Source organism: Neolamprologus multifasciatus, chromosome 19, assembly GCF_963576455.1.
Source record: "Neolamprologus multifasciatus chromosome 19, fNeoMul1.2, whole genome shotgun sequence".
Classification (NCBI taxonomy): domain Eukaryota; kingdom Metazoa; phylum Chordata; class Actinopteri; order Cichliformes; family Cichlidae; genus Neolamprologus; species Neolamprologus multifasciatus.
In genome coordinates, this window is record NC_140457.1 from 14554721 (window position 1) to 14576190 (window position 21470).

At 42.5% G+C, this 21470-nt stretch overlaps 2 protein-coding genes across 7 annotated transcripts in view; one reads left to right on the forward strand and one right to left on the reverse strand.

Moving 5' to 3' along the window:
- The window catches only part of cdin1 (CDAN1 interacting nuclease 1), a 70855-nt gene extending 57316 nt beyond the window's left edge, over window positions 1–13539 (forward strand). Inside the window, exon 13 of the mRNA XM_085143452.1 lies at window positions 10383–13539. Coding sequence (XP_084999578.1) covers window positions 10383–10468 — 86 coding nt within the window. The 3' untranslated portion in view covers window positions 10469–13539. The remainder of the gene's footprint in view (window positions 1–10382) is intronic.
- The window catches only part of meis2a (Meis homeobox 2a), a 78364-nt gene continuing 63525 nt past the window's right edge, over window positions 6632–21470 (reverse strand). For 3 of the 6 annotated variants that reach the window (XM_085143434.1, XM_085143435.1, XM_085143433.1), the window contains exons 11-13: window positions 14017–14075; window positions 12188–12298; window positions 6632–8503 (exon numbers count right to left, since the gene is read on the reverse strand). In XM_085143434.1, coding sequence (XP_084999560.1) covers window positions 8202–8503; window positions 12188–12298; window positions 14017–14075 — 472 coding nt within the window. In that variant the 3' untranslated portion in view covers window positions 6632–8201. Of the gene's footprint in view, window positions 8504–11658; window positions 11757–12187; window positions 12299–14016; window positions 14076–21470 lie in introns of those variants that run through there. The other 3 variants (XM_085143436.1, XM_085143437.1, XM_085143438.1) reach the window with 3 other exon arrangements.

Genomic DNA, 21470 nt, shown 5'->3' on the forward strand with positions numbered 1-21470 from the left:
TAATAATAATAATAATAATAATAATACGCTGACGTGGATGTTGTATGAAAAAAATTTTCGCACATGCCATGTTTTTTGCAAGTAAACGCATCTTGATAGTTTAAAATGACCAAAATAATGTTGTTTGCGACTGAAAAAAAAGTAATCTAAATTTAAGACGTCATTTCCCGCTTTTCACTGGATAAAATGATGATTATCCGAAGTTGTTGGGCTATTTGTAATTTGAATAAGAGCAACTTATCCGGTCTTAAAGTTTGTGGAAAATATTTTAAATAATATAAAGCAATTTCCACTTTCCGCTATAGTAAAGGCAATAAAACGCATTTCAGTTCATATTTAAACGAAATTAAATTGTTACTTATTTCAATAGCAATGTGATGCTATTAAAATAAGAAATCATCAATGATCAATTCTGTGTTTAAAGTTATTATTAATATTAATATTAATATTAATATTTAAATAAATTGCGGTTGGCTGTGTTTGGAGTCTGTCGTCGCTGTTTTATAATCATATTAAACCAATCTGGGCTAATTACGTGGAGCACAGTTGACTCGCGTTGACGCACAGCCTGGAACTCCATCCCAGTGTCACCAGACTCCCTCTCCTCTTTTTGCCTTCACTTGTCTTCGCTCCTTTTTTTCTTCTTTTTTTCTCTTTCGTATAGATGCCCGTTGAATTGTCGAGGTTTTAACTGCTATCCGAGACGATAATGGTTACCGATTCTATACTTTCAGCCATAATCTTCAAGTGGGACGTGATTAATGATGTCAGAGTTAGCAGGGTCCTTCGGGTCCCCGGCTGGATGACTTCAGCCCTGCTGCCCTGCTCTTCAAACCTCCTCTCTTTTCTTTAAACACAGACACACAGCCACCGGCGTACACAGAGCTTGCAGAGATGATCGCGTATGAATTGCTCATTTCTCTCTCTCTTTTTCTCTGTCACACACACACACACTCAGGAATGGGAGCCGGGCAACAAGTCCCCAGGTGCAAAGCATTATATTGACCCTACAATCCATCTTTATTGATTTTACCATCAACGTGCTCTCCTAATACATGCATAAGGAGCCTTTTACCTGTGAGTAAATATGAAACGAGAGTCTCTGAGGTCACATTTACGGCAGCAGGTCAGGGTCTCTCTCATATGTTGAAATAGCCAAGGTGGGATCCCAGTATGTAACTTTTGAGGTAAAGGAAGAAAAAAAGTAGGATATCCGTATTTGTATAGATGTACATAAATATACACGTCTGAGTCTAAACTTCAATGTTGTTTGCAATATTTAACACAGAAATGGGAATGAACGAATGAACGCTGATGTCTCTCAAAGAGAAAGACATAGAAACCGCTTCTTCTTTCTCTCTTTCCATAAATACATTTACTCTGGCCCCCAGAAGGGGTCGCCATCATGTAATAACGCTGCGCCCAAGGTTGTGGTGGTGGGGGGGGGGGGGGGGTCTCCAGATCGCGCTCCTTCCCTCTCCCTCTCTTTCTCTCTCGCTTGAGAACATCTACATTATATTGAAGTTATTTAATGGATTTGAAATGCGCATCGTGCCTTTAGAAATATGCACATTAATCAATAACCCGGAGAAATTTCATATTTTACAAAATCCACTATGTGTGCGCATCCACGCTTCTCTCCCCCTGCTTCTCCCTCAGCCCTCTTCTGTTATTTACAGTTCTTGTGAAATGTCTCACTTTGCTGCCCTCGGCCTCCCGCAAGATATTTCTAACCATTTTTTTAAGCTCTCAAAATAACCGAAGGAAATTAGGAATAAAAAAAAATCTACTTAGGAAAACAACCCATAAATTAAGAGAATCGATATTTGCGCCACTCAGTGTTAGGACTTTCGTTTCATAATGGAATAATGCCATATTTATTCCCCAATCTTATGGGCTCTCAAGCCATAAACCGTGATTATTTCACTGAAAAACCGGTCAAACGTTGACAACCTTGGGGCCATTGTAACACGGTGCTGGAAAAGGGAATATAATGAGGAGGAGGAGGGAAAAAAGGAGGCCAGCGGCTTGCCTAATTAAATCTTAACTGATTGAAATGAAGGTTTGAGTACCTCAAGGCTTGACTAAACTTCGGCTATTTCCCTTTTTATTGCGCCTTATTTATTCTGCACTAACATGCCGTCTTTTCTGCCTCTCCAGCAGCCTCAGCACTGGCCACTGCAATTTTCAGTTTCTGCTAATTCCAACCCCCCATAGCTATGTTATTTGACTATTTATAACATTCGCATCATTAAGATTTCCTTTTTGCAGGGTGAGTGTGCATTGGAGAGGGGTTGTGTATGTGTGTTGAGGGGGGTGGCAGTCACTCTTTTTTAAGAAGACAAGTATCATTGAAGTGTGAAAAAAAATCGCCTCTTATTCCTGTAGCGGGCAAGCAAACAATCGTGAATATCACCCGGACAGTTGAAGATTTTTTTAAGGTGGTCCTCATAAATATAAGCCACGATGCTCTTTTTTTATTTGCATTTTTTGCAGCAAAAAAAATTATATAAAATGCTATTTTTAATTTCAATATTCCAGAGATTTTTATTTATTTATTTTTATTTAAGACAAAAATCCAAATTTTCTATTGATCAAAAATGCCGTCGAGTAAATATCGCAGAAGGCCAGTGAGGAGTCATCAGTGGGACTATCTGCGGGCGCGTTTCTTCCCCTATTGTCTGAGGAAATAGTATCATAAATGATAAATAGATAATGGAGCTGTCTCCTGCAGACACGTTCATCAGCGGTAAATGGGAGCTGGCGCAGAGCACCACGGAGAATTAAGGCGAAAGAGTTTGCAACATTCCTGCAGGGGATAAGTTGTTGACAATTAAAGAACACACACATACACACACACACGAGGAGAGAGAGAAGGAGAGCGAAAGAGTGGTGGGGCGGAGAGATGGGGACGGGGAGAGAGGTCAGAAATGCATTTACTGGTTGTCTTTGTTGGTTATTTCTGTTTGGTTCCGTGTGCTATTTTTTTTTCTCTTTTGTTTGCTTTTCATTTGAAGACTTTCTCCTCAAGGCCGGCTTGACTTTTACACCATATCAGGTGTTGCTGCCATTTGAGCGCGTGTTTTGCTTATTCAACACCCAGACAAAATGCATTACACGAAAAGGGAGGTGTATGTGAAATCACAGCTCAGTTCAGGTAGATGGGAGCATTGGGTTCTTAACTCCCAGCCTGACTTTTGATTAATCGCGTAAGATATGAATGCATGCGTCTTTATGCGCCATTCCCCTGCCAGTTGGCTTTAAAATTGAGTGGTTTCTACATGGTGAGCTATTTCCTGGTGTGCAAATTCGTGTATTTTTATTTATTTATTTTATGCCAAAAGGAAATGCTTCACGTATAGGAAAATAAGATATGAAAGTATATCACATCACAGTACTGAGAAAAAGGGGGCAATAAGCATTAGAAGTTAAAAACACAATGTGAACTCGACGGATAGATGAAGTTTAGACTCACACCGTTGCCTTTGCTGAGTTTGGATTGCAAAAAACAACCAAGTCTTCTTTAAAAAAAGAAAAAAAAAGGCACTGCCGTGAGACTGGGTTGTCCAGAAAGCCTTTTCGGTGGTGCTATAATAAACCATTTTCCCTGGGCTTTATTGATCAGTCACTCTGAGCTAATGTAATTATCCTCATCAATAGGGGGACTGCAGGGAGAATCATTATGCGGTTGACATTGATAAATGATCAGCCAAATGCGGTCCTTTTCTCCCAGGGACCCCCGCCTCTGACCCGCCTCGCACAGGCCTACATAACGTAGTCATAGAAACACCTTATGGCAAGAGGAGAGAAAACTGCTGAAATGTTAAAAAAAAAAAAAAAAAAAAAAAAAAAAAAGGAGGGCAACACACAGACACAGACATGCGTACACACACTCATGGGCATACACACACAGAAAACTGAAACTTAAAAAAAAAAAACAACAAAAAAAAAACTGTCCCTGTCCCCCAGAGCAAGCCATTTTGGGGAGAGCCAGCTGCACAGCGAAGGACACTCAGTCCCTGCGTAAGCGCTCATTTTTACGACCAGTATCCAAATCAGCAATTTGAAAGAACAACAAAGAAGAAGCAAAACTTTTCTAACGCGCTTCCCCCCGTCGCTGCCAGCAGATCCACTTGTGTATCTAAAAATATATATTTGCAGTCGTCTCTCTTAGATCATAAACCCCACTTTACCAGATGCTCTGCAGGAAGCGCGCACGCACACATATACAAACACACACGCACACACACACACGCAAACATATCCAATAACATGAGTATTATTAACATGTTGCCTCTGTAACGTACTCAGTGTTTCTAGCGGGTGAACTGGGTGTGTGGACTTTTAATATTGTTGCACGGGAGGAGAGTGTCTTCCAGAGGAACGGGCTGCATTGTGCAGCAGTGCAGAGGGAATATATTCCTTATTTTATTCCTGCAGCAGCGGCCCGGACTGGCTTTGACAGGGAGGAGATGAAGGGGTGGAGTTGTTTAGCTCGGCTGGATCATCCATCATCCCTGTCACACCGAATCGGCAAAAGGAAAGCAGCAGAGGCAATCTACCTTCTGTCTCATCGGGGAAGAGGGGAGGGAGGAGGGGGAGGAGGACGACGACGAGGGGGAGGAAGGAGGGGTCGGGACGGGGGGGGGGGGGGGGAGAAAAGAAAAAAAACTATTAATATTAAAATCCTCTCCATCCACAGTAATCCTCACGTTTTCTCTCTTTTTCATCTGATAATCTCCGCACAAAACGAAGGGTTTCTTCCTTCCGTTTTATCCACAGAATAATAGACCACTAAAAAAACAAAAAGGGCTTTTAGGTTTTAAATAGTCGACAAAAGAAGATACACCAAACTAGACTTTGGTGTAAAGCTAATAATTTTTTTCTTCTGCCTGGTTAAGGCCCAGCATTCCGAATTGGAAAAAATAGTGTTAAATAACGATTATCTCTTCAGGTATGGTGTCTGCAATTAAAACTATTTTTCACCGACAACCTGGGAATCGTTTAAACCAATTAAAAGAGGGGGGAATTACCTAAAAGGAAATATTGCTTTTGGATTGTCGTGCAGGCCGAAATATATGAACGATAAATAAACAATAATAATCTGTCAATGCTGGAATTAAATCCAAAAAAAAAGGACTTTCCATGCAGAGATTGGAAATATGCGAAGTGCAAAACCGGAGAAAATACATAATAAAAAACTAAAGTCAACAGTTAAAAACCTGTTTAGGCCTGCAAATGCGTCACAAACAAATTTAAACAATAATGTATAAAAAAAAGACCCATCATTTTTTACGATAAATTTGAATATCTGAATAAAAATAAAACGCAAAGAAAGGCTCGGTTAATATTTAAACCCACAAAAAATAAATCGAAAGTCTTAAAAAAAGAAAAAAGAAAAATCTATATAACAACGACAACACAAGAAGAAATAAAGAATGAAAAATTTAAAAAGAAAAAAGAGAATCCTAAACCAGTTTGGTTAGTGTGCAAAATAAACAGTTAAATTCAATAATAATAATAATAATAATAATACATATAATTTGCCATACACTATATTTGTTGCTTCACACATAATAACAAGATTAAAAAATACTTTGTAATGATAATTTTGAGAGAAAATTGAAGGAGTTGAAATATACTGCAGTGCAAGAAAGTAAAGGACAGAAAATGTTTCAGCCAAAGTTATGTTGTCATTTCTGGTTTAAGGCTATGACTTGGGTGGCCGCGGGCGAACACCGGCGCAGGGATAGAGACAAGAGAGAAGAGATAGCCCTCAAAGCCCATCTCTGTACTCCTAGACGACATTGCCCGATTAGACCGACAGGCGGCGCTGCAAAACGGCAGAAATTAGCACAAAGCACATACAGAGGGCCGCCATGGTTCTGACCGAAGAGGCAATTATTGTGGGAACAAATCATTGCTCTGTTGTTAGAACAAGTAGGAAGACTTTAAAAGGTGAATCTATGTGGACTTTTTTTTCTTTTTTGGAAGTTACGGGGAAAACCCTGGCTTTTTTATTATTTCTATTTTTGCTGTTTTTTTAAATATATATTTAAACTAATTCACTTCCACTCACATCTTTAGAAAAATAAATAAATAGATAAAATAAAAATACATGCTCCTTAAAACGTTTTGTTTATGCTTATCAATAAGTCCAGGCCACTGTCGGCCTTTTTTTCTTACTTTCTTTTAAATGCACCTCCACTTCACTGCTAATAGCCTTCTAAGTCTGAGATGGGCTGGCGTTGAATTTGCTCTGCAATTTGCACACTTTATTTGCATTTGTCAGTAATTTATTACGTGGAGGGCATATTTGTGTGCCTAAATAAATGTCCATGGCAAGATGTATTTCAACCACAATTTGTTATTGTCAGTTTAAGAGGGCACTCAAACGGGCAGTCTGGTTAAAACAAGCTATTGCAAACAGAGTGCTGGAAGAAAGTTTGAAATGGTGTATTTTTATGACCATTTGCAAAAATAAATTCAACAGGCAACAATATATATATACAAAAAAAGGGTTTCTGAGTTATAATAATAATAAACCAATTAATTGTGTTCTGTTAAAATGGGTACGTGAATTAAGACTTGTATGCAACACAGTTAATCACACAAAAATCTAACAAAAATCAAAAATGAAATATTTATTACAGCATTTGTGACTGAACACCTTTTAAACATTACGTCACAGTCCTCATACAAGTATTTAATGTATTTTTGACAAAGCTTAAGGGAGACGGCATCTTATCATCTAGTGAGGAACACGTGCTGAAAAAGGAAGGAATTCATGGACATACAATATCAATGCCACAGCAGATCTGAAACTAGCAAAAACATTCTTTTTCAATTGAGGTAAACACATAGAATATCTAACATGAAACAATTAATAGACTGAACTCTGTACGAAGTTTGTTACAATATTCTCTCAGCTTTTTTCTCCCAAAAGCATTGAGTTCATAATTTAAGTTTTTTTTCTTTTCTTTTCTTTTTTTTTTGTGTGTGTGTATGTGTGTGTGTGTGTGTTTCAGGTTTTTTGGTGCATCAACCATCAAATGCTTCTCCAGTGCCACAGAATCAACATTTGTGTCAGCATTGTCCTTATGGCAAGAATGTTGATCCACAGATAAAGAAGCGCTGCAGGATGTTGCTTTTCCACTATTAAGCTTCCTTCAAAATGCTCTTCATCAATGAGAGTCCAGGGTACAAAAAAAATAAAATAATATTAAAATAAAAATGTATAAAACCAACACAATCCAGTGCTTGGGCAATTCAAACAATTAACTTTTTTTTTCTTTAAAACCTACAGGGCAACATTCATTCATGAACCAAAAACAAGAAAAAGAGAGAGAGGGGCATGACAAATGTTCAAACTGAATCTTCTGGAGAGATCCGGTGTCATTTAGCAGCCTTTTCCCATCATGCCCTGTTCTTACGGGAGACAGGACCTGATTGCCCTCTGTGGTTTGAAGCCTTTTTGAGATGTTCCATCTTCTTATTTTTTTTTTTTTCTTTAATAGTGCTGTGCTGCGAGACAGTTTCTCCTCCAGGAAGGAGCACACACAGTGTGAGAGAGAAAAGGTTAACCTTTAATTCTAAAACTAGCTCAGGAAACAGAAACCATGTGATCAACAAAAAAAAAATGCACAAGTTTTAACTTATTTATCTATACTTTTATACTACAGTAGTTATAACTCTTGGAGTCTTTCTGTTGTTTCTTTTTTTTTCTTCTTCTCTTTTTTAAATCTTCCAGAGTGATCATATAGAAGCGTTTGAGAGCGTCACATGAATGTGTACTGAACGTGTTTATGACGGTGCGTGAGTGTGAGAAAAGTGTGTGTGTGTGTGTTTTGCTTTTTTTTCGAGCGGGTGCATCTGTCCGTTCTTTGCACGCGTATGTCAAAACATCCTCTGTTGATCTTTACCAAAAGCCCAAGACTTTACAAAGTGTTCTTGTCAGCTTGGTCCGTTTGGATGAAAGTAACAAAATTGACAAGTTAGAAAAGAAAAAAAAAGAATTATCACAGCTCATCTGGAATTCTGTTTCGTTCGTGTCAAATTCTGGTCAAAAGGGTTTGCTTCTTATTCTTAAAAATAGTCTCAAAATAGGATTTATTGTTGGTTGCTGTTTGTTTGTTTTTTATTCTTATTGGTTTCTTGTAGTAGCTGCTGTTGTCGTGATGTCGTAGCAAAGTTCCCTTATGCTATTGGGCATGGATGTCCAGGCCTTGTCCTCCATTACTGGGGTCAACGGGAGAAAGCAAAGGGGGTCTCTGTGCAGACATGGTCATTCCTGGGTGCGACGAGGGTCCTCCGTGCATCAGCATGGCGTGATGAGTGTGGTGGACGTGGGGATGATCGGGTAGGTATGCATGGAAAGGGGGCCCGTGTCGGAGCTGGGAAGGGTGAGAGGTCAGCTGATGAGGGTTGGTGTAAGTGGGTGGGGTCATGCTCATGCCCATAGGACCACTCTGAGGTACGTACTCCCCTGGCATGCCTGACAGACCTGAGAAGAAAGGCAGAAAGACGAGAACGTATTTACACAGTCACTAAAACTGTTTTCTCGCCGCAGCTTTGACACGCTCCCTCTCCATTAACAGACCTTAATTCAATTTAAACTCAACGTCTCCAACAAAGAGCTTAACAGATTTTATGACACTGCGCCTGTGACTGCAGCGCTTTTAGCTCCTACAAGTAAAGAGAGACATTATTGCAGCAGACTATTTTAGGCGATGGTGAGTGGTTTACAATGCCCAATAGCGTTGTGGTCAGGTCTCAGGTTGGAAAATGATCCTCAGTCATCCACAGACACTGTAGTCCTGGAGGATGTGAGGAAAACCAAGCAGGCGTATTGATGTGGAGAAGTGCTAATACTTTTACAAGTGGAAGAGTCAATTCCCCAGCTGAATTTAGTGACTAACTGAACAGGCATTCTCTCATGGGGATGTACCTTTGTGCACATATTTGATTTAGAATCTCTTAAAGACATCATTAAATAATTTAGGTCTCGGTTAGTTGCATCACCAATATAGAGAACATTAAAGGCTTGTTTCCGCCTCTGAATAAGAGCATTTCAAGCAAAAAAAAAGTACCAGTTGTTCATCAAACAGCGGCAAGACAGTGTAACAAAGACAAAAAGAAGGGGAAAGAGAGAGCAAAGGGAAAGGCGGTGGCTTATGCTGATATCTCTTAAGGTGGACTCCACTTCATATGTGTAGAGACCTCAGCATGCTGCATCTCTCATACTGTGACACGACCCAGGACATGGGGCTGGCTCAGCAGTGCCACTGTTTGGCTTTTCGCATTGCTGTTTGTTGTAATCAGCAAGAAAAAAAAAAAGTCAAATGTGGGGGTGTTGTTCCTGGGGCCTGGGACTGGAGTATGGGAACAAGGCTGGTCCAGAGGCCTGGACCTTGGGGAGAAACGAGTGAGCAGGAGGTCCCGCTGGAGCCAGGGGGCCTGGGTCTGGGATTGGGTCTGGGCTGGCCTGCTTTGTAATGTGAACCCCTGGGGGATTAGAAGCTGTAATAGGAGGGGAGAGGTCGCTGCAAGGTCACTAGGCATGCTCACTCTCTGCATTCCTCCACCTTAGAACACTGCAATTAAGAAATTACACTGGAGGACCCCGGTGAGGGGAAGAGGAGGAGGACAGAAAGGAGAGAGGGACAGCAAAGGCCAAGATTAATGGCCAATCCGCTGGTTGAAAGCTATGCCATTCTCTAATGCTCCCTTTCCATGTCAGTTCATTTGAAATGCAAGTGTTTGTCAGAACAGGTCTCTTAAAACCTCACTACTCAGGTCATAAAATAAATAAATCATTCAGGGTGTTAGTAGGGTATGATGGGTGCCCTCACCTCCATATAATCCAGGACAGCTCCTGTTAAAAGGCCCAGCAGATGTTTTTGACACTGTAAGCTGGTAATCTCTAGTCTTGTAAGCTCCAGTCATTCCGTTAAGTAGATCCTAGACCCCCCCACCCCTTCTTTTATTAACAAGAGTGGTAAAATCTGAAGACAATGACTGAGGACAGACTGGGCCTCTCTCCCTTGCCATCTCTGCATGCCTGCCTCCCTAGCTGGCTGCGCACTTCTGTTATGGCACAGTAGTCCTGCTCAATGGCTGGCCATAATTAAGTACCAAATATACCATATTGTGTGACTGTGTAATCAAATCAAGAGAGGATAATATTGCTCTGTATTAAGCTATTAATGTAATTGGTCATGAAGCATAAAGTATGTTACGTAATTAAATAGTCTCAAAATTATATAGCCCTATATTAAGAATTAGCCAACCTGAGCAAATGTTGTCTCTGTGTGGCTGTTTTAGGGAACATTGCTTCCTGATTTTCCCTTCTCTCTCTCTCTTTTTTTCCCTCCTGCCATTAGCAAAGACAGGAGGGGATGAGATAAAACGTGCGAGAGGCAGCGAGAAGCAGAGGAAGAGAGAGAGAATGCAAGGACTGCAGGGGTGAAATGATCTCTGTCGGCAGAATTACCGCTGTGACCCTTTGGAAAATCCAGTCTCCATTTACATATAAAGGGTTCTTTTAATCAAGGTAAGTGTTATTATATTGTGCCTCATTGGGCAAGGGAGTTTAGGTGTTAAATAAAATTTCATCTGCCCCGCCACCTTTGGGATGTTATATGTCTTGATTTTTCAAATGTCAGCACTGTGGCAGAATGGCCAGCTTAATCAGACTGCCGCCATTTAGCTATAGAGGGATTGTGTGTGTATGTGTGTGAAAGAGAGACAGAGACAGGAAAACAGTGACTCGGAGAGGCCGTATCTGTATGTGTGAAAAAGACTCCCTCCTTTTGGACAAAGTGTACATTCCTGTGTCTTCTACCTTATAAATTTATCTCAGTGTCTCCCTGCTCTTGTCTGCGAGTCTCAGGTCAGGCCACTCACTGCCTCCTCCCGCTCCCCAAATCGTCTCCCTCCAGTAAAAAATAATCAAAACACACAGCCCCCCCCCCCCCCACACACACACACACTCATTCCTCCCTTTACACAGCTCAAACCAAACCCCCAGTGAAGGATCGGCCATGTCACCCGCGGCCCGTATATCTTGCTCAGGGGCCGTAATGTACTGCGGTGTTCCCGTCTTTGCATATAAGATAATTTGGGCATCAATCCTTCCCCAGACAGATTTATGTCACTCGGAGGACAGTTTCACTTCTCCTTCTTTATCGCTTCACTGGAGCCTGCTTAATTTCTCCCTGTCAGGCCCTTCCCCAGGAGATGTTATTTTTTCCCTAAATGTCCAACATTTGCATTGGCTGTCCAAGATGGGGAGAGCGATGGCGCTGTTGTGATAAATAAATTTGTGCATGCCATGCCAGGTTGTTTCTTCCCCCCCCCCTTTTCTGTTGTTGTTCATGTTGTCTGGCGCCACAAGTCGGGTCCTCTCTGTCCCAGGATGATTACCCCTTTTTCTCAAGTCTTCAATTCATCCTCTATGTTTAAAGCATCTTTCTGGCTACCTAAGTTGTTGCTGGGAAGGAAGGGGCCCAAGCTTGCTGTAAAATTCTGCCCAGTGTGAGAGGACATTGTGCTAGTCAAGTGAAAGGGAATTGTGGGTAAAAAAAAAAAATAGCATAAAAATAAAACCCAGCAGCCCCAACGTGTGAAAAAAAACAAGGAAAAGAGCCCAGTACTTACTTCCCCCTTTTCTTTGCTTTTTGAGTTACAAGATGGAGGTTACATGTAGTGCCATTGCCCATCCATGCCCATATTCATCCCCATTCCACTCATAGGCCCTAGAAAGAAGAGATAAATGCCAGAAAAAGCATCAGCAGGAGTTTGAATCACAGCGAGGTCAGAGACGACCAACTGGTAGAAGGGATGAGGTTGGTTAGCTTTAGATGGAAAATGAGGGAAGAGGAAGATGTGAAGAAGCGGTTTAAGTTTACATTTCTCGCTGGATCCCTTAGACCCATTTGTTGTGATTATGAGATTAGAAAAAGCACAAGCAAGGCAGGCGGGGGGGACAAGCGTTATCGTGGTTGAGGTGCACACTTAGTGTTAGGTTTATGTGACTGACTTGGGAGACCTTCTCCATGCTGAAGTTACTACATTTCATGCTGCAGACAGCGGGGTCAGTGTCGTTCAGCTCTTTGATAACTCTCGTGTGGTAAGGCAGGCATGGTGGAGGGAAGACGGACGAAGAAAAGGAGGCGGATGGACTTACCAGCTGGTCGGATCCCCATGTGTTGCTGACCGTCCAGCACGAAGCTACCCATTGGCTGGCCCTCCGGACTGTACGCTGCTCCTTGGCTCACTGAAGGATCAAGAAGAAAACCTGATTGTAGTCAAAACGTGGACATGAAAAAGGAAGGGGGGAAAGAAGAAGAGAAAACACACCAGACAATCAGCAATTGTCCCAGCTCCAGCCCAAACATACTGTAAGACATTGTGCTCATGTTTGTGGACAGCACTGACTGACGCGTGGCATGCAAACATGCATACAGTGGGTCCTTATGCATGCAAGCACACACACGCACACACAAACACTTGTGCGTACACGCAGCCAGTGTCATTCAAAACCACGCTCAAGGGAGACACATTGTTCTCTAACCGAGAGAAGAAAGCATGCAGTTTGACAGGATGGGAAGAATTTATGCCATGGCAGGCAATTCATCCAGACTCAGCTTTCAAATATTTTGTTAAATCCATAGCACATGTATATGTTTCTTTTCTTAAGAAGAACATAACATACAAATTTAGATAATCCCAAAACTGCCAGATCGTTTAATATGTATTATGGATGAATTACCTGATTAGCCGTTATAATAATAAAGAAGACAGAGCAGCAATCTTTGCTCAGCTGGATCTTATTTTGTTTATTATTAGGCTTATTGAACTAATGCATTTTGGAGACTGCAGAAACCATTGCATTCTGGGACTATAACAGAATTATCTTGGATAATCTGTAATTCTCAAAGATTAGAGGGAGATGTTAGTCATGCTGTGTTAGTAGAGATTGCTGATTGGCACACACTGGATGCAGGCTGTCAAATACTCCACACAAAAGAGCAATAAGTATAGAAAGAAGCGCCCACATTTGTAAGTGCATCTCATTTTAATCATGGCTCGTGTCGGTTTGAACAATCTCCATCCCTGAGTGTAGGGATCTTCATAAAATGAGGAGATTGCTAATCAACAAAGCTTTTCCCTCCCTGGGACAAATTACTTCGTTTTTTTCTTCTTCTTTCTTTTTTTCTTTTTTGGTAATGCCAAAGTCAATGAAGCTTAGGGTGACTGAAACATTCAGCAGGATCACATAGTGGCATACTTGCTACTACTAGGTTGTGCTTTTGGAAATCTGAACACATTAGACATGGAAAATCAGTGTGTTATGATTTACCAATATAAAGTGTTCCATCTTTTTTTAAACCAATGTAAATCTCTTGTGCATGGGGGATAAATCAAGACATAATGGTGGAATCCATTAAAAAAAAAGGTTTTGATATTTGCAATGCAGTGAATGACTACTTAAGATCAAAATTTAGAAGAGTGATTCTTGAGGGAAGGAAATAAAAATGCAGCAGAAAAATTCAGGGGAAAGCCCCCTACCCTTAACTGAAAAAAAGAAAGAAAAACAAAATAGCCTAAAAAAAAGGGAGATAACTCATAAATTGCTGCTAGCGTTTTTGGCACTCCTCTTGTGTCCAATTAGTAATTCACAGAGAGACTGCTAATATACCTCTCTTGCCACTTAGACTGGGAAATCTCCAATTAGAGTCAATCAGCAAACAGCCTGCACCACTGCTGAACACATCTCATTGAGAAAATGGAAAAGGGAATGAACGATGGAAGAGGAAGAGGAGGGAGTAGGTGTAGGGCACCCCTTTAAAAATCTGGGCTCCAGGCATAATGTGCTTGCCAGTAAAGGATTTGGAAAGGGTGTCTTCATGCAGGGAAAAGAAGCCGTACTCTACTGTAGATTAGCTGGATTGTCTGTTTGGGTTTTTTCATTTTGAAATTTTTGTTTGTCTTTTCCTTTTCTTTTTTTTTTACCTGCTCGATTTGACTGGTCGATCATGGGTTGTACTATTCTTCTCCTGGCATTGATAAACCTGGCAGAGGAAAAAATAAACACAGAGAAGAGAAAAGCAAACGTTAAATCACGCCGCATTCACACACAGAAAGATTCATCACGAGCCTCCACAAAGACAAAACAGTTTTGCATGACTTAATGGCAACATTAGCCACCGAGTCCTTGAGAGAGGCGCTCACGACACAACAGCAACAAACAAAAGGGCAATTGTCTGCTGACTTGGGAACCCAGTGAGGGATACTTTTAATGTTCCTTATGATCTATTCCCCCCTCTTTTAATAAAGCTTTTGATTACGTTTGGTTGCTATGGGCACCAGGGAGACATTCCTCAAGTATTAAGTGCAACTTGGGCACAGAAGAACCCTCAACATGGCACATCCATTCTTCTCTCTGTCTCTCTTTCTTTTTTCTGTCACTACTGCTATAGTTCTACCCAACGCTCACCAACTCTATATGTAATATACTGCATCTTCTACAGTTATTGCACCAAAATGTTATTTTTTGTGGGGATACTAAATGAACTTTAAGTTCAAAATGCAGGACATAAATGGTTCCTTTCATTGCACCCCCATCTCTTCTCTCCCCCTCTGTGGGACCCCCAACTCTGGCTTCATTGTAGGGGGTTCTGCTCCCCTTCCAGCTGTCCAGAAATGAGGACCAGGCATGGGCCACGCCGTGCTTTCACAAGGTATTGTTATGTCAGTGAGCCCATCAATTAGGCTGTCTGAAGTTTTATCACCACCACAGCAGCGAGTAAGTGCACCTCCACAAAGCCTCCCCAGCCAGTCTTGCTCCTGTGGCTTTTCCAGTGTAGAGCCGGAGGTCATCTGGAGGTGACTGCCAGCCAGGGGCAACCTTTTTAACTTGGAATGGGATGCCTTGGGTTGTGTCAAACACAATCTGCCCACTAAGGCCAAGGAAGTACTCCACCTTTATATCTTTCTTTTTACCTCTGTTGCCACCTCTTTCCATTCCGACTTTCTCTCATTCACTTTAATAAACCTGAAAACATAGCATGGACCTAGCTCTAGGGGTACCCCCATGTGGTTGATATTAAAGTGGGGTTTCAAATCACGTTGGAGCTGTCCAGCATGGAGTCTTTTGCTAGTTCCAAAAAACACAGTGGAGGGAAGAAAAAAAAAGGCTTTACTGCCCTCTCCTAACATACGGGCCAAGGCACCGTCAATACGGCTAAAGAACTGGTCATTAGAAGGAAGGGAGAGCTGGAACCAATTTGGGTTCCTAATCCCCCATGAAGCCCTGATACCTGCCCTTACCTTCTCCAATGAACTTAAACGCCTGTAATCTGCCCGGCTCAAAGTGACATGGTTAAATGTACAAAATGCACAGTTGGGAAAAGAAAGACGCAGTGCTCATTTGCCAGGGGGCATCCAGAGTGCAGGTACGCATGGGGTACTGCAGGCCCCTGAGAGAAAAAAGATGAAACAAACCCACATGAGAATAAGGGAGAATGAAAGAGGAAGATGAGAGGTGGAGTGGAATGGAGTGAAGGAGAGAGCTGTATTGGAAATTATACGATTGTAACGCATGATTTGCAATTTAAGGGAGGAATAAAAATGAACTTTTATTAACTCTGAAGTATTTTTGAACAAAGGGGACAAAACATTGCGCGATAGCTATGCTCTAAGAAATGCCTGAGGTGCTTCAGGGAGAAAGACGGTTCTAGCATCGAAACCAGCTGAGCAAGTAAACAGTAAGACATTCCTCGTATCACACTCCCCTCTTTAGGTACAGAGTGTAAGGCTTGCCAAAATATATGTCCTGCTTTCTCCCTTTGTGGATGCACCAACAGGCTCAAAATCACAACCATGTGCATTCTTACCTAACGTATTCTGGGTCACAGCCATAAACACATAATATTAAGAATGTTCATCCCAGGTGCTAAATTCAACCATACGGTTTCTAGTGACTGCAGAGGAAATACTCTGTGCACTGGAGAGTACTCAGTAGGATCAAAGTGTCATTTTCAGATGGAAAAATAGCTGTTTATATTTGTGTTTTTCCATCTTCTTACAGAAAATATATAAATGTAAGCATGCCGGGAAGCATTTAGCTGCCAGTGTTTACTAATTTTTAGTATCCAAACAGCTCTTGGGGTATGGAAAAATGTGGATTTTCAGATATTTTCCCAAATGGACCTGCTTCTTGTCAGTGTTCCCTGTTGGCTAACTGTCACGATAAAGATTCACAAAGACTATTTTTGCACGCTAAACAAGTTGCCACAGTAACCAGCAGGCGACGATGTGCACCAAAAAGAGTTGGGGGGTGGGGAGTGGGGGTGGGGGTGCCTCTTGTGGCCTTAGAGCACCTTTTATCAGTCTGAGTAAAGTCAATTGAGATTATCAGAGCTGGGCCCGATAACACTGTTTTCCCTCCACCCGTGAGCTGCTAATGGAGTGTGCTTAGAACAACACAACCAGGAATCCTCCAGAGATGAGGGCCAGTCAACTCAGATGGACAGTCAGATGGATGGATCAGAGGACCCAAAGTCCTGAGAGAGATACAGAGGTTGACCACAGGGATTTAGAATTCCTAAGCCACTTGCTAAAACATATGTGTGTGTGTGTGTGCGTGCTGTAAATCTACACATCAACACCATGGACATAACCACAACCACCGCCAGTGTGTCCATAGGCTAACCAGAACACAGGAGGCTCACAGGGGACACTAGCTAAAAAACCTCCAACCCAAAGCCCATGTTTTATTATCTACATCTGGTGGTCTAGCTTATTATGGCCTGCCTCTGCTCAGTGTTAGAGCACAGAAACACCGACACGCACACACGCACACATGCACACGGAGTACACAGAGCACCTCTCAGCATGGGAACTCCGTGCTGTCTTCAAACAAATAATTAAAGGCAAGGTTAGGGGGTCGTGTGGAGGTCATTCATTGGGATACAGCTCAGAATGTGTACAATACCCCAGGAAAAAGTGGGCTGTTGGGGGCTGTGGCCCACTGCTGTTTAATATTAGCAACTGGTTTTGTCCAGCCAATAGGCCTTAAACACATTTTCAAGCTGCGTTTCAAAAACTGCACTCACAGTGCTAAGTACACTTTAGAGCTTGCATGTTAATATGTATGCACATGTCAGTCAATATGTGTGTATAATGCATGTCAGCACATTCTTCACATACTACTGCCAGCTGGCTCACAGAAGCACTTTTATTCACTGAGATGGCGTGAAAGACGCACTTGAAAAGCACAAGCTTGTGTGCAGATACAATAATGCATCTCCACAGGAAGACCTGGTACCCATCTTCCTGATGATATAAGAAGCTAAACTTACTACGGCTGTTAGGAGTTGAACATAGTGGGCAGATATGAATGATGGAGACAGGCTAGCATGCTGTGTTTTGCTATAGCCTGCAGTTACGTGAGTGTGGGGGGGGACTGAGATTAAGATCTGGTCAGGCACAGAAGAAGAGATATAGATGTGCTAGTGAACTTACATAATCTTAAAGCATACCACGAGACTTTATTTTTTAAGTAGAGCCCTTCAATTTTACAACGCTCCCCTTTAATGCAGCAAGCCAACTGCATCACAAGCATAATAGTATTAAAGGTTACTGGAGGTTTGCAGATGTAATCACAGCAAACCAGTCTGTCTCACTTAGCGTTGTCTTAAATTTTTTTCTTACTTCCTCATCTCAGTCTGTCAGAAAGGCCTTGTTTCTAGTTAACTGACTTGCAGCCACACCTGGTAACTCGCTCCTGTTGTCAGCATTCCTTCGCTGAGAAATTGTCATGCCAAACCACCCTACCCTGGAGCACAGCCAAGAGACGGAGAGCGAGAGGGAGGGAGACGAGACAGAGAGAGGCGAAACAGAGAGGCGAAACAGAGAGTCTCAACGCTTAGTTAGCCAATTGCGGTGGAGATCACAGGAAACCTAGCCAATCAGGAGTTGGGTCACTTGTTTGACGAGTTTGTGATGAAAGAAAGAAAGAAAGAAAGAAAGAAAGAAAGAAAGAAAGAAAGAAAGAAAGAAAGAAAGAAAGAAAGAACAAGACAGAGTGAGACACGAGAATGAAATGCAGAAAACTGAATGTGCCTTATCCAAAAAATAAGCACAGGACTACTCCAAACATAGCGCTGTACAGTGTGCAAAGCATTTAAACAGTGTCACAAAAATCGTTGACAGTTTATTGCCTTCATGGCTGACCTACTCATGCCCATTTTGGAAGCTCATATACCAAGTGAGAGGGGGGCAAGTTTCCGATTCCTGGGCCCCTATTCGTCTGGCTTTGTAGGAAGATTAGATGCAACACAATCTGTACAAGAACATACTGAACTCAATCCATGATCACTGCTTGCAAACATGACTGTCCTCTGGTTCCTATTAAAGCTCATTGCTTCCATACTTCCGCTTCAGACAGAAATAAAGATTCCAAACCCCCAGCGATTGAGTCACAACTCACTAGAATCAAAGGAGGAAGGCTTTAGTTTGATGCTCTTCCACCAAAAAGAAAGGCAGAGAGACAGGAGTGGAAACTGGATGTCCTTTGACCAGGAAGTGCATGCAAATTAACCCCATGAAGAGAGTGTGTTTAGTATAAGCAAACACTAATTATGGTCCAGTCAGACACAGGGTAGTCCAAGGCTACTGAACTTCTAACACTGATCCACTGTAGTGTCAACAACGGTGATTTAATCAGCTCACATGGTCCAGGCAGGCCCCTGTAACAGTTTATACATGGCTTGCCACCAGACTGAACCTACAGTATCTGTGGATTTATCATAAACTATCACAAAGGAGCTTTTCACTCCTCTAGGATAGAGATAAGTGACAAGGAGGTAGGAATGGGGAAGCTTTCTCAAGCTCATCGGCGACAGAGTTTCCCTTTTCTATACCTTCTTCGCTTCTTTAAGTTAAAACAGGAGTCGAGAGACATGTGCCGGGCGAACATTACCTCACCCCTGTGTTTGATTTAGTGCAGATGTGAAGCAGAGCAAGACAGGATCATTTTTTTAGAAACGTCGGTGAGGGCCCGCGTTTAGGGCAGCCACTGTGTTTACATAGTTTTACCTCTGTCTATCTCTTCCCCTCTCTCTCGCTCTCTTTCTCACATCCACTGTGCCTCCATATTCCCACCTCCCACGCCACCTCACCCCCCCACACACACTCTTTTGTCTGCCTCTGAAAGGGGGACTGTTTCACCTCTCCTCCATGGACTTTCACTGACCTGTTTTTCTTTCCCTTTTTATTACTCCACTCATTGCCCATTTGTGGCATCCCCCCCTCAGTCCTATATGACTAACATTTGCATTGCTCTGTCAGTCTAGCGGCAGAAGTCATTTCTCTCTGAAACCCGCTGAGTACGAGTCATTAAGACTCCAGTGGAAAATCAGACAAAGAATTATATATTTGTGTTGCAAACTGACAAGATTTAACGAGGAGCTAATTAAAATAAATCAATAGCACTGCGGCATGCTTGCTCTCTGTCTCTCTTTTCTCACTCTGATTCTCTGTCAGCACCAAAGACGTGGAATACTGCAGTGTGGAGCGCAACGCTAGGAAAGTAATTGTTTAGCCTTAAAACCAGGCAGCCGTCATCCATGCATTATGAAGAATAAGTGGGAACTGACTCACTCATCACAAAAGGGTAAATATCTGATAGAAATATGAAACAATAATCCCAAAAGTCTCGCTCTAAACTAAAACACCAAAGCAACACACACAACAAAAGAAACAAACATAGACATCTCTCCCTCTATTTACCCTCCCATCTAACACCTTCTCCCCTCTTCCCCCTGTCCAGTGACGGTATGTCACCTCTGGGCCTTGCAGTCCAGCAGCCTGACCCCTACAGGGCGGGCTGTACGGCACCAGCTGCTGACTGTCCGTCAAACACCTCCAGAGCAGCGTTGGGCCAGGAAGACCACGCTTGTTGCCCCTTTGATCCGGCAAGCAGCAGCTGCTGCTCCACACAGCAGCACTTTGTTCCTCTGTCTCCTCACCACACTCTGTCCTACGGCACAAAACACCAAATCCAGCGCAGAAGTGGGAAAAAAAAATGTGGGGGTTATGGGGGTGGGGGCAAAAACGGAAAAAAAATTCCTCCCTACAACATCAACAAGCTCTGACAACGGCAGCGGGGGTTTTTCTTGGCCCCAAAAGAGCTCTTAGGCATCTACTTCTTGACGCTTCACCCTCCCTTCTCTTTTAAAAGATACGATAGTTATTGTTCAAATCAGCCAGGGTGAATGGAAGGGACTGAGGCCAAGCCCGCCCCAGGCGTCAACACACCTGTATGAAAGAGACCTTATTGTAGCAACCCAGCGTTACTAACTTGCCCTAGCACTACCAGTTTTCTGAAGTTAGAAAGAAGGACCAAATCATCTCATCTGCATTTTTCTATCGACAGTCTCTTAACATTTTCCTTCATGTATAATATTTCCTTCATTAACTTCCTCCTTTTTTTTAAACTGATTGCCACTCGACGGGGGTAATACGAAAGGAGTTGATCCCACAGATCTCTTGTTAGCAAGACCCCCCCCCCTCCCCACTCCCACACCCACCTTAAGACAACACCTTATTAATGTGCACAGGTGTACAAAAGGTATTTTCTGCCTGCACAGGAGCCGAGGGACCAACAGCTGCATTTTTTCTTGTTTGAAGAGCGCCTGAAAACAACCAACATTCTTAGGTCAATATTAGCCCTCGTCAAAGGCTCCAGTACATAGTGCGTGACAGAGGCCGTCAGCGCTGGAAGGTAATGCTCATTCCTCATAAGCCAGCTTCTCACCTTTTGGATGGGTGAGGTTTTCCTGCTTTCATGAAGGACCAGCAAGAAATAGAACAGATACACAGAGCACATACTGGCAGGCTGCCTCTCTCTCTCTCTCTCTCTCTCTCTCTCTCTCTCACACACACACACACACACACACACACACACACACACACACACACACACACACACACACACACACACACACACACACACACAGCCAGGCGGGGGGAATAGAGAAACTGACTGCAGTACTATCATTACCCCAGCCTACCCATCAGCTCTCCTGAGATGAGTGGGTGTGCTTACAAGATCACCCCAATTTCACAGTTGTGAAGAGTGCCACCCCTATTGCCCACATTCGCTTCTCTTTTTTTCCCCCTCCACTATGCCAGACCTGTTGGACTCCTTTTCATGTCTTTGCGAAGTGGGCAGGTATAATCTCAGTTTCCTTCCACTTCTTAGTGCCAACATAGAAAATCTGTGGCTTTTCTCGCTTCTCTCCCCTGAATTATCTTTCCATCTCTTCTTTTTTCACCCCGTCTTTTGTCTCCCCGCTCTCTCGTTTTCTGCTCCCTTTCATTCTCAACCCCGTTTTCTCTCTCTGCCTGGTAATCGAGTGAGAGATTCCGTGACTCTGTGACTCCCCCTTATTGTCAGATAT